Source organism: Gigantopelta aegis, chromosome 13 (assembly GCF_016097555.1).
Source record: "Gigantopelta aegis isolate Gae_Host chromosome 13, Gae_host_genome, whole genome shotgun sequence".
Lineage (NCBI taxonomy): Eukaryota > Metazoa > Mollusca > Gastropoda > Neomphalida > Peltospiridae > Gigantopelta > Gigantopelta aegis.
Genome location: NC_054711.1, coordinates 12,598,193 through 12,612,546, shown reverse-complemented (window position 1 = coordinate 12,612,546; position 14,354 = coordinate 12,598,193). Strand labels below are relative to the sequence as shown.

Genomic DNA, 14,354 nt, shown 5'->3' with positions numbered 1-14,354 from the left:
TAACCTGCAGATCAGACGGATGCTACACGTGAAATTGGGGATAGAATTGAAGATGGCGAACTCGTGGATTAACCTGCAGATCAGACGGATGCTGCCTGTGAAACAGATGCTACCTGTGAGGATGACTGCTATTCAAGGCGTTACTTGTTCTGTCATCGTCCCGAAATGAGACATTTCTATGCCCGGATGCTGACGTGGCCCATACAATTACGTCAAAAACCAAAATAACTTGCCAAGGCCGGTTTCTACTATACGGGGGGCCACGATGTCATCACCTGTTATAGCTGCGGACTTCGCGTCTACCTATGGAAGAAGACAGACGACCCAGTGATGGAACATTACAGACTCTCTCCAAGATGTCCCTATGTGAACAACATGTTCAGACATTAAATGTTTCAGACACTTGTGTGCTATGTTTTCATGTTGTATGTTGTGAATAAAACTGTGAATAACAGGTTTTGCTTTCTTATTTATGTCCTATGTCATAAGTTATATAAGTAAAATAGTTTTGGAAAACTCGTCATTTGAGGTAGAACCTTCAGAGGAGCAACATGTCAGACCAGTACAAGTTATATGTATCCGACGTGGATAAATGGACCCGTTTCTATAAACTGCAGGCACAAGGTAAACTTCAACCTCACTTCGAAATTCAACGTGGTGGAAAAAGTCAGATCATGTACAGTGTGGATCGATGTCTAGAACTCTACGATCCCACGTGGGAAAACGAAAAATAGGAACAGAACAAGCCCCCGACACCCAAAGTTGCCATGGTTTCCCCAACACAACAGATGGTAGAACAAGCCAAGGCCGATCTGAAACGGAAACAATAACAACAACAAAGTGGTACGGGTTGGAAAGCCCCGAAACTGCAGAAGCATTTCTAAATAAACTATAAAAGGAACTATTTAGGTCAGATATCGTCATTTCATTTAGAGTCGTCATGCAGAGCACATGTTCAGAATGTGGTTTCACATTCTCGAGGAGAGACGCTTGGTTCAACATTTTCAACAAAAACGCCATGTTAGACATTTTCAACAAAAACATGCTAAAGGTCTACCACCACCACCACCACCACCACCACCACCACAGCAGCAGCCACCACCACAGCAGCATACACCGCCACAGCAGCAGCCACCACCACCACCACCACCACCACCACAGAAGCAGCAGCATCCCCTAAGATTGCTACATCCCTTCACCATGATCGTGTCGGGACTCACGTCGTGTGGAAAGACATTTTGGGTATACAAATTGTTGAGGGATGGTAAAATCCAGCCGCCTCTCCAGCGCATCATCTGGCTCTACAAAGGATGGCAACCCCTCTATGACATCATTGTGGCAGCCGTTCGAGTGAAATTTGTTCAAGGCATACCCGAGAATTTGGAAAAGGATCGTTATTTAGATCCCAGAGTCAGAAATATCATTGTGTTGGACGACCTGATGTGTATGGCTAATAAAGACCCAAGGATCACCGACCTTTTCACAGAAGGAAGTCATCACATAAACTTATCCGTCATCGCCATCAACCAGAACCTGTATCACATCAAGGACCCGACACAGACAAAAAACTGTCATTATCAACAACCCCATCGACAAGCAGCAAGTTCTGACGTTGGCACGGCAGATGTATCCGGAAAACACTCGTCATTTCATGCATCAGTTTGAGGAATCTACCCACAGGCCCTACGGACATCTCTTGGTGGACTTGAAACCGACAACGCCCGAACATTGGCGTCTTCAGCCTAATGGTTTCGAGACGGGGCCGTCCGAATGGTATAAAAGCACGAGCATAACGGCGAATGTCTCAGAAGACGTGCAACAACCGTCGAAGAAAGATCTTTACGTGCAAATCATGCAAAGGGACGCATTCAAGAGAAAACTACCAGGTATACCCGCCTACGAAATTGACGACGAAGAAGATGATGAGGTAGAACCCTATCTGAAAAAAGTCAAGAGGATACAGTCTTTAAAGACGGAAGCGACCTGCAGCGACATCTGCGATTTAAAACGTGCGAAGAGGGAAATGAACCTGGAAAACGAAGGCATTCGTCTCATGTTGGAACGTGAATTCGACATCAATCATGACTATCTCCAAAGCAAGAGGAAACGCTATGAAGAAACAAACATGTCCCAAGATGCCATCAAAAGAAACATGAAGAGATTGCAATGGAAGTTATTTAAAGACACGTACTCTCGCTTTCTGACATATATGCATAACTTTGACAAAGGTCCCAACACCAGGACAATTCTACAGTTTGTGAATCCAGATAGAGATGTGAAACCATAGATTCGTTCTAAATTAAATCAGTATCGTTCCTGGATTGGCGAATATTTGGATGAACAAGACGACGACGATACCGACGTTGAGGAGGACGACGATGATGAAGATAAATTAGCACTAATACTATTCACCTGTCGCCCTTGAGGCCTCTCGATGTAGCCCAATGTGTGTCCATTTCATATATATGTGTAGTTGTCTATAGTGATTGTAATTTAGAAATAAATGAAAAATCAAACCACAGTTTCGCTAGTCCAGACAAGTCCCGCTCGAAACGATGGACGGATGGATGTAGGCACTGTGTTTTGTTTTCACTGCAATATACTGCCAATGATTTGAAAGTTTCAAATTTCGCTTAGGATATTGAGAAAAACATGTCAAACAAATGCACTTATTGTATATCAGTCATGCATAATTGTGGGGATGTACATAGTCTCATAGTTGCATAAATTGTAGATGTGCACAAATTGTTGGCATATATTTGGTATATATAAAAGTTGAGTAGTATATGACGGGTATTCAGGGTAGCATTGAACCAATATTACACAATCGCTGTATTTTTAATAGGTTACATTCACATACTGACTTTAGAAAACAAAATCTCAATTTCTAAAGGCATACTCAAATCAAATCTTTATTTTACAAAGAACATGGTATCGTTTAAATACGGACATTTAGGCGTGTAAAGACAATTAAGACAAGTTTTTGCCACAAATATATTCGTAAGAGAACTGCTGTTTAAAATTCTTCAAAACACATGTCTAATTTCAATATATTTGTTTTTATTACATATTGCATAGTTTTCGGTCACAAAGCCTGCAGGTTTATAGAAGGAAGGGAATGTTTTATTTACTCAACACATTTTATACGGACATATGGTTAAGGAACACACAGATACTGAGAGAGGAAACCCGCTGTCGCCACTAAATGGGCTACTCTTTTTTTATTAGCAGCAATGGATCCGTTGTCCAGTTGTGGAGCACTGGCTGGATATAGCCCAATGGGCCCACCAACGGGGATCGATCCCAGACCGACCACACATCAAGGAAACACTGAGCTACGTCCCGCCCCCACTGGGTTAGTAGAGGCTGCTTGAAAACAAAAACCTCGTAACATAATAAATAAATAAACAAATAAATAAATAATAGGAAAACAAACTCAATACCCCTTAAAAATGTATTTAAAAAAAAATGGTAACAATAATAATTATTAGTAGTATTGGGATATGAACTCGAAAGCTCACGGTTTATGCCAATCGTGCTATGCTCTACACCACGACAGCATAACGAAGGATTTAATCGACTGCTTTACTGCGAGCTGAGGACGTAAGGGCTGCATACCAAATAACACTGTCTCAAACACTACTTTAGTTCAGCTTTGTAATATGGTGTGTTAATCACAAAATATATACATGCCATAGCAAATCTGTGTGTATACTATGACTAATGCACGACTAAATACTCTTATTACAAAAGCTATATTTTAATGAAACTTTGGACACATGTCAACACCCCTCATCTGACTGCTATAATAGACTCGTCCATAGTCGCCTAAGCTTGACGGGAAATCTTATCGAGTGACTCTCATTAAAATAAATTGTAATTTCTGTCAGTTTTGCGAATTTTAGACTACAAAATCTGAACTTCTCGAAAACAAACCGTTCTGCTGACTATTCTACGTAGTCAACGACAACAATTTAACCGATAATGAGATACGAAACTCATGTACACAAGCGAATGTAAACATAAAATATATGTCTTTCTTTCTTTTCCTATGAGAAGCCGAAGAGGTAACTGATTTAAAGACACTTTTTGTGAAGATATTAAAATACTCATGCCACCGATCTCTGGGATCAGACTCGACTACTAAATCGCTGGATTGTCGTCAAGTTCATTATACACGGCAGCCGAGTTCAGCAAAATGTTTTTTTAAAGTTTGTTTTATTTAACGAAACCACTAGAGCAGAGTGCTGTATTAATCATCGGCTATTGTATGTCAAACATTTGGTAATTTTGACATATAGTCTTAGAGAGGAAACCTGCTAGTTTTCCTTTAGTAGCACGGGATATTTTATATCACCATTCTACAGACAGGATAGCACATACCACGGCCAATGAGAAATAGCCAAATAGGCCCCCTCACGGGGATCAATCCTAGAGCGACCGCGCAGTAGGCGGGAACTATATCAGTGGGCTATGCACCGCCTCTATATTCTATGAAGCTCAAAGAAAATAAAGTAAAACAGAAAAAACAACAACATGTAAAGAAACCCTATATTATTAACGGTCTAAGAAATTGTAAGATGACTAGTGGAGACAATGGCGGATGTGTGTATCACGATCCGACGAGATATTTATATGTCTGCTCGCAACTTGTAAATCTAGCACAACGTATCTACATAGAGAGAACGACAGTTTTACTTCCTGGTTGGAGAGATGTAAGAAAATGTCGAAGTGTTGGTTGTTTCTGCTTCTCGCTGATTCATGGTTTTGTTTTAAGACAGACTCGGTTGCAGGTAGGAGTATTAAAATAATATTACAGTTATGATTAAAAGAGAACAGAGTTGGTGATAAATGATAAAGTTTACAAACGTTGAGGTGAAGTACATACACGGTAAAGACATGCAGCTTTCGCACGTGCGTAGATTGTGTTTGTGAGTGTATTTTTCTGTATATGTGTGTATGTATGTGTGCCTGTGTATTTGGAGGGAAGGAAGGGTTTAATGAACGACGCACACTCGACACATTTTAACTACGGTTATATGTTGTGTATTTGTGTATGGTGTTTGTGGTGCGAATGTATGATGAAATGTGTGGCAGTTTGTGCATGTGTGTCTATGTGTGTTTGGGTATTGTTGCGCGATGGATTGTTGTTTTAATAATGTAAGTTATCCGTGATGTTTACTATTTTCACTGAGAATGGGTGAGATCGCATGTTGTTTTAAATATAGAATATCCCGAATACAGAACAGAGCTCACTACCTGGTGAGCGTTTAAAGGCTCGGCTACATCCACCCCGTAGACATTTCAAATCAACATTATAGTTTCTAAAAGGCTCATTTGTATGGTTGTATCGTCCCCCCGGCTACTACGGACCTGTAAAAGGCCCCAATGTCCCCTTCCCAGTGTCCTGTTTACTTTACAGTACATTCGAAACAACAACAACAATATGATTCAAATAGACATATCTAAATATATTCATGGGATTTTTATAGCGAAGAGGCGCAACGTTTAAAAAGGCACCTTCAATAATGTTAAGAAGTAGACCAATGGTAATATTCCCCAGAAATACAAAGCTGATCATGATATTTCATTTCACCTACAGCGGGTTTCTTCAATAGCTGTGTAGTCCTTAAACATATGTCCGACGTCATATAACCGTGAATAAAATGAGTTGAGTGCGTCGTTAAATAAAGCATTTCCTTCCTTCCAATAACCAATGATTAATAAATCAATATGCTCTAGTGGCGTCGTTAAACAAAACAAACTTTAACATAACAGTAGCGTTTGAAATGGCGTCCTGACCAGCTTCATAAAATGATCTATCACCTCCTGATCTGTATATGAATAATAGTTTGTGGAGTTTTAAGTTAAAATGTGTTTTGTTTAACGAAACCACTAGAGTACATTGATGTATTAATCATCGGCTGTTGGATGTCAACCATTTGGTAATTTTGACATATAGTCTTAGAGAGGAAACCCGCTAGTTTTCCTTTAGTAGCAAGGGATATTTTATATGCACCTTTTGATAGACAGGATAACACATGCCACGGTCGTTGAGAAATACAGCAATAGACCAACTGACGGGTATCAATCCTTGAGGGATCGCGCAACAGACGGGCACTATATCCCTGGGCTATGCGCCTCTATATTCTATGAAGCGTAAAGAAAATAAATTAAAACGGAAAAAAGTAAAAAAAAAAACCTATATTATTAATGGTCTACGAAATAACGGATGTATGTATCCAGGGTCGTAGCTAGGGGGTGGAGGGTGGGGGTGGCAAGAGGTAGTCCGGCGAGATACGTAATTGTCTGCTCGCACACTTGTAAATATAGCAACAGTATCTATATAGAGGAAGGCTTCCTGGTTGTAAGTTATCCGTAATGTTTACTATTTTCTCTGAGGATGGGTGAGATCGCATGTTGTTTTAAATATAAAATTTTCCGAATACAGAACAGAACGCACTACCTGGTGAGCGCTTATAGGCTCGGCAAAATTCAGCCCGTAGACATTTCAAATCAACATTATAGTTTCTAAAACAGGCCCGTAGGACTGATTTTCAAAGTGTGTGTGTGGGGGGGGGGGGGGGGGGGGGGGGGGGTGAGGTGGGTGTGTCAGTTTTATGGTTGTATCGTCAGGTTTCCGTATTGGCATTATAAGACATTTTAAAATCTCGAAATAAAAACTAGCGAAAAAAACAACGTTGAAACTGACGTGCCCAACGTAAACGTCGAAGTCGATGTTGCCTCGTCAATGTCATCCCTCTGAATGGTCGATAGGCCCTGATACCATGCTGTCGTAGTCGACGACGTACAGTGTGACGACTGATGACATGTCCAAGGCCAGTCGCTGCAGATGACGTCATAGTGAGGAATTTGTTACGTAAGTGTAAGATGCGGAGATGGCGGTCCTCGTTGGCTGTTGTGACGCGGGGTCTCCCACTTCATGGTCTGTCTGCAGTCCTGCCAGTCACTCTGTAACGCTGTATCAACGTGGTGATCATCAATTTTGTGCAATTCAGGATTCTTGCCACATGTGCATAACTCGCACCCAACTGCACCATACCAATAGCTCTCTCTCTCTTTCTCAGCAGTTGAGCCTTGCCCATGTTCTCTGATTTCTTTACTGTTGATGAAGCATGTTCTTGTAAGCAATGGCACCGTTTTTTTGCGACCCTTATGGCACGAGATATTATGTTTCTCGTGCAGTATACATTTGGTGAGTTAATCTCAGTTTGCATGTGCGGCATCGCCCAAACGCAGGCAATATTGCGACTATTCGTCATTGCTTTTGCATTATATCGACAAATACGTGGAACCTATCTAACCTTCCATTAACGTGTATTGTTGTTTTATTTATAATAAAAAATAATTGGTATATCTATCTTTTGAATCGTGCGCCTTTAGATATTCATACATCAATACATAGGTCTTCTAGGCCCCAGTGCCAGGTACTGCCCACTGGCTTCGTGCTCCGTAAGCGGGATCGAGCCGCTTAGATTGTAGGCCCATGCAATGTGTTTTGGGTTAAAAGAGCATCATTTATGGATGCTTCAATAGACTCAGAGTGGATCGTTTTGGGCGATTCGGTATCACGGTTTCGACGCCCAGCAAAACGGCATGGACAATTTTTAGTGGGCAGAAAGGATGTTAATAATCCCCTGTGCCAGTGCGTTTACTATCCATGTATGTGTAAACATCACCCCTCGAAATACATACATTAGATAGTAGATACTAATACATAAAAGGTTTACATAAAGGGTTTACGTTGACGTGTGGTAAATTGTTTAGAACGATTAGAAACTCCCTTAAATGTTTCACAAATATAGCCACTAATATTGAAACATGTATTTAATAAGTTATTGTAGTCAACAAAACGTGTTTGTTTGTAAGTCACATCTTAACAACAAGGGGCGGGACGTAGCCCAGTGGTAAAGCGCTCGCTCGATAAGCGGGCGGCCTGGGATCGATCCCCGGCGGTGGACCCATTTATCGGGCTATTTCTCGTTCCAGCTAGTGCTCCATGACTGTTATATCAAAGGCCGTGGTATGTACTAACCTGTCTGTGGGATGGTGCATATAAAATATCCCTTGCTGCTAATCGAAAAGAGCAGCCCACGAAGTTGCGACAGCGGGTTTCCTCAATAGGTGTGTAGTCTTTAACCATATGTCCGACGCCATATAACCGTAAATACAATGTTTTGTGTGCGTCGTTGAATAAAAGATTTTCTTCCTTCCAATAGCCAATGATTAATAAATCAATGTGCTCTAGTGGTGTCGTTAAACAAAACAAACTTTAACATAATAGTAGCGTTTGAAACGGCGTCCTGGCCAGCTTCATAAAATGATCTGTCACCTCCTGATCTGTATATGAATACTATTCTGTGGAGTTTTAAGTTAAAGTTTGTTTTGCTTAACGAAACCACTAGAGCACATTGCTGTATTAATCATCGGTTATTGGATGTCAAATATTTGGTAATTTTGACATACAATCTTAGAGAGGAAACCCGCTAGTTTGCTGTATTATCATCGTCATTTGAAATTTTGACATATAGCCTTAGAGAGGAAACCCGCTAGTTTTCCTTTGGTAGCAAGGGATATTTTATATGCACCTTTCGACAGACAGGATAACACATACCACGACCATTGAGAAATAGACCAATAAGCCCACTGACGGGTATCAATACTAGAGCGACCGCGCAACAGACGGGCACTATACCCCTGGGCTACGCCCCGCCTCTATATTCTATAAAGCGTAAAGAAAATAAATTAGAACAGAAACAATTTAAACAAACCCTATATTCTTAACGGTCTACGAAATTGTAATGTGATTAATCAAAACAATGACGGATTTTTTAAATAGAAACTTAAAGAAAATTCTCTTCTTAACCGTTTATGAATTTTTATACTATTAACTACTCAGTTGTGCCAGCCCGACCCCTCTCCACAAACAAAAAAATCCTAGATACGGCCCTGGTATCCCGGTCCGGCGATATATGTAATTATCTCCTCGCACACTTGTAAATATAGCAACACTATCTATATAGAGGAAGGCTTCCTGGTTGGAGAGATGTAACAAAATGTCAAAGTGTTGGTTGTTTCTGCATCTCACTGCTTCATGATTTTGTTTTAAAACAAACTCAGCGGCAGGTAGGTCTTATAATAATATTGCATTTATGTTTAACAGAAAAAGAGTTGGTGGTAATTGATAAAGTTTGCAAAAGTTGAGATGAAGTACATACAAGTAAAGACATGCAGCTTTCGCACGTCTGTACATATATATCTATGGTGTTCCAGTAATGTCGGTTTATTTTTATTTTTATTGTGTATGCATGTGAGTATGTGCGTGCTTTGTGTTTATGAGTGCATTTTTCTGCCTCCTCCCAATGTCTTTTTTACGTTACAGTACATTCCAAACAAAAAATATATGATTTAAATAGACATTTCTAAATAGGGGTATGGGAACTCTACTAACGTGCCCATATCCCGAAGGTTCAGGCACGCCAACCCATGACTCTGACTCTGACTTGAGGTGGGCGAATTTGGAAATAAAATTAGTAAGTTCGAAATAAACCATGTCTGGTTAAAGGTTGAGGACAAACAAAACATTAGACTGCATCAGAGTATTTACAATTTAAAAATAATAATAAACGAAGTTTTTTTGAGATGACGGCCAAACATATTAAAGTCTCATTAAGTCCATACTCATGGGGGAAAAGGAGGTTGGTAGGAGGTTAGTGCCTTGTCTACGGGGAGGAGTGCCAAACACTGGTGTTTAACTTCGGAATCAGCTGGTGGATGTTGGGCTTCCCTAAGATCTACGTTATTTTGGGGTACTGATCATCGCCGAAAATTTTAATAAAATGTAAAAACACAAATTGTGAATAGGCAAGATTCGAACCTACTGTACCGATTCGCATGTTTAAATGTTTAACAAGGCATATAGCAACAAAGGGCATGAGTTCGAACCCCTACCACCTTTCAGTACTTAGGGTAGCTTTAGGTATAGGTTTAGGGTTAGTCTTTAGAGCCTTTGATATAGAGGAGTCTCCGAAACACTGAAGCATTGGCGTAGCCTAAAGTTTACAGTGGCTGGAGAGGGGAGGACGGGCTCCCACGTTGTCTACAAGTGTGTTTTACACGTGTTATGGAGTGACAGGCAAATATAAAAGATGTGTTATTGTGTCCAGGTACGAGGCGATCGTTTTGTTGAGGAAAAGTGACAATCTGTTACGTAGAGTGCATCCTAGCTTATCTCCACATACTAACAGAATACGTCAAGAGGACACATGGGCTATTATAACGAGTTCAAAGTACAGAACGGGATATACATAATATATATATATATAACAACCGCTCAAGGGACCAAAAGAAAGAAAGTGGCCGTTTAACACAGATGACCTTTATATAGAGGTCACAATATATATATATATATATATATATATATATATATATATATATATATATATATCTATTATTATATATATATTATCCGAACGCTGTGTAAAGACTTATCTCAAGACCGGACGTTTTTCATTTAGTTATTTATAGGAGAACGAACGTGCATTCACAACATACATAGATGTTTGTACAATGGAAATAAGTCAACTTCGTGCATTTTAAATTATGAATTGTATATAAAACCTGTCTGGTTTGGGTTTGTTTTCTTGCATATGTAAATAAAACAAGGATAGAATAAGAATTAAACGTACCATTTACAAAACACTTAGGGTCTGAACAATTGAACTGGACTATAGTACCGTTACCGAATGAGATTGGGATGAATTTACAAAGCACTTAGGGTCTAAACAATTGAACTGGACTATAGTACCGTTACCGAATAAAATTGGGGTGAATTTACAAAGCGCTTAGGGTCTGAACAATTGAACTGGACTATATTACCGTTACCGAATGAGATTGGGGTGAATTTACAAAACACTTATGGTCTGAACAATTGAACTGGACTATAGTACCGTTACCGAATGAGATTGGGGTGAATTTACAAAACACTTATGGTCTGAACAATTGAACTAGACTATAGTACCGTTACCGAATGAGATTGGGGTGAATTTACAAAACAGTTAGGGTCTGAACAATTGAACTGGACTATAGTACCGTTACCGAATGAGATTGGGGTGAATTTACAAAGCACTTAGGGTCTGAGCAATTGAACTGGACTATAGTACCGTTACCGAATGAGATTGGGGTGAATTTACAAAACACTTAGGGTCTGAACAATTGAACTGGACTATAGTACCGTTACCGAATGAGATTGGGGTGAATTTACAAAACACTTATGGTCTGAACAATTGAACTGGACTATAGTACCGTTACCGAATGAGATTGGGGTGAATTTACAAAACACTTATGGTCTGAACAATTGAACTAGACTATAGTACCGTTACCGAATGAGATTGGGGTGAATTTACAAAACAGTTAGGGTCTGAACAATTGAACTAGACTATAGTACTGTTACCGAATGAGATTGGGATGCATTTACAAAACACTTAGGGCCGATTTCATATGTCTGGGTTTCGAAACACCGGGTCATATCAAAACCTAGGTTTAACACTGGTTTACGTAAAACGCTGAAAAACCTGACCAAGACATACACCCGTGGTGTATTTCACGTGTGTGTGTTTTACCCGTGTTTACAAAACCACGTTTTTTACATGGGTTACCCGAAGATTTGGAAAGGGTCATCAGCGAGGAATAGCTTAAACTTGATCACTTTGTAGTTGAAACTCATTACCGGTATATTATTAGCATTCGCGTTCGAGATGGAGGGTTAGCTACCTCCTCCCCTCCCCTCTCCCCCCCCCCCCACCCCAATGTGGAGCAAACCTTCACATTCTGTCAAAAATGATGGACATATTTGGGGAAATGAGCTGGCCTGAAAAACGTTTCACCATGTATTTCCATCATTTCACTCACAATATTAGTTATAATCCATGTGCTCAAATGCTTACAAAACCTACATAGCTGTTGGTAATAATGCAAAATATCTTTACAGAACACTACATAGTTGTTGGTAATAATGCAAATATGAATAAACGTTTTGTTATTGGCATTTCCCTTTAATTCTAACATAATATTAAAAACAAAAGAGGGGACGCGTACACCGAGGGCACCGAGATAAAGTATGGGCAAATTTTCAAAACTGGGGGCCTGTACCGCCTTGTTCCCCCTTTATTAGGACGAGACAAACACGAAAGTATGTCATTTAAGACTGCAGTCTATGAAGACGTTTATGCCTTTGATGCCGGTGGTAACAGATCAACTTTCATTACTAGTACTTCCTGTTTTCGTGCAGTTCATATACCATGAAGAAAAATGTTTATTTTTACTAATTTAATAAATAACTATATGTATTACCCCAGTGGACCACTCATAACCGGGAAAATATGTTCGTATTTTCTCATGAATAATATTATGCAGTGTTGTGACGTACAATATTACTGGATGATTTGACGCTTACAACCAATGGACTTTGTCGGTACTAAATATAACATCATCGCGATTTGGCAAACACACAAAATGACGTCATGTACTTACATGTGTTTGACTTTCAGGACTGTTTTAATATTAAATTTATAACAAAATGTCATTTTAACGCAGATCATTATTTATATTTTTACCAGAATAACGATAACTTTTGTTTTTGAAAATTATCTGTGAACGTGATTAAAATGCAAAGTTATAGCAATACCCAGAACATTGTGTAAAGTGGTTTACATTGTTTCAATAGCCTACATGTACGTGCATGTGCGCCTAAAATAAAGGCGTTTAGAGAAAGCATAGCTGGGGTAATAAATAGAATAGCAAACTCAGTACCAGTTATTATCAATGTATGTCCCGAGTGAAATACTTTTCATTTGTCACTCGCTAAAGCTCACGACAACTAAAAAGTATTTGATTCGGGACGTAATAACTGGTATCTCGTTTATTATCCTCTATATATTTCAGGCGCTTTGTTGCTCATTCGCCACGAACATGGTGAAGGGGTGGATCTAATTATACAGTCGTGCTAAAAAAACACAGGCAAAAGGGCATATTGTCTAAAGGGGGAGGGGGTTGGAACCCCCCCCTACCCCCACCCTATATTCGTTTCTGTACAGTGGCGTAGGCAGGATTTTGTATTGGGAGGGGGACACCTGGCAGCCAAGTAAACAATGATATTGAGTACGCCACTGATCACCCCTAATTTTGCCGGGAATGGCCCCCCCCCCCCCCCCCCCCCCCCCCCCCCCGACTACGCCACTGTTTCTGTAGTGGCTTCAAATGATCTCTAAAATACGTTCACATTTCATGGCTCTGCAATACTGACGTAAAACACGATTTTGCTGTCGAAATTATCCATGAAGAAAAGTTACTTTGAGCAAACCCAGCGAAAAACCACCTCAAGGGCAGGTTTAAACAAGCAATACAGTTGTAACCCAGTGTTAAACTAGGATTACTGAAAACCAGACATGTGAAATGCACAGTAAACATGACCCAGGGTTTAACCTAGGTTTAAACCATATGTTTCCAAAACCCACCGATAACCTAGACATATGAAATCGGCCCTTAGGGTCTGAACAATTGAACTGGACTATAGTACCGTTACCGAATGAGATTGGGATGAATTTACAAAACACTTAGGGTCTGAACAATTGAACTGGACTATAGTACCGTTACCGAATAAGATTGGGATGAATTTACAAAACACTTAGGGTCTGAACAATTGAACTGGACTATAGTACCGTTACCGAATGAGATTGGGATGAATTTACAAAACACTTATGGTCTGAACAATTGAACTGGACTATAGTACTGTTACCGAATGAGATTGGGATGAATTTACAAAGCCAGTTTTTCTTAAACACACGTGTTTAACGGTTTTAAATGTTGGGCACATTATGATTAGTCGTAGGTATCCGTAACAGTAAATGTGTGGTTCTGAAACATTTCTAATACGACTGGAATACACCCCGCTCAACTGCTGTGCCAAATAACAACTGTTCTAGAAACATTTCACATTAACACAGAAAAGGAAAGCAATGTTTTATTTAACGACGCACTCAACACATTTTATTTACGGTTAAATTGCGTCAGACATATGGTTAAGAACCACACATATATTGAAAGAGGTAACCCGCTGTCGCCACTTCTTGGACTATTCTTTCTTTCTTTATTCATGCCATCGATTAAAATACTCCGATCTCTGGGATCAGACTCGACTACTAAAACGCAGGACACAGACAGCACGACTGTCGTCAAGTTGACTACACACGACAGCCCAGTTCAGCAAAACTTTTTTTTTTTTTTTAAAGTTTAATTTAACGACACCAATAGAGCACATTGATTTATTAATCATC

At 39.8% G+C, this 14,354-nt stretch overlaps 1 protein-coding gene across 1 annotated transcript in view; it reads right to left on the bottom strand.

Annotated features, from left to right (window-relative positions):
• Positions 1–695: 695 nt before the first annotated feature.
• LOC121387131 overlaps positions 696–14,354 on the bottom strand; it is a 41,071-nt gene continuing 27,412 nt past the window's right edge. The window contains exon 4 of the mRNA XM_041518155.1: positions 696–812. Within this exon, the coding sequence (XP_041374089.1) occupies positions 696–812 (117 nt within the window). The remainder of the gene's footprint in view (positions 813–14,354) is intronic.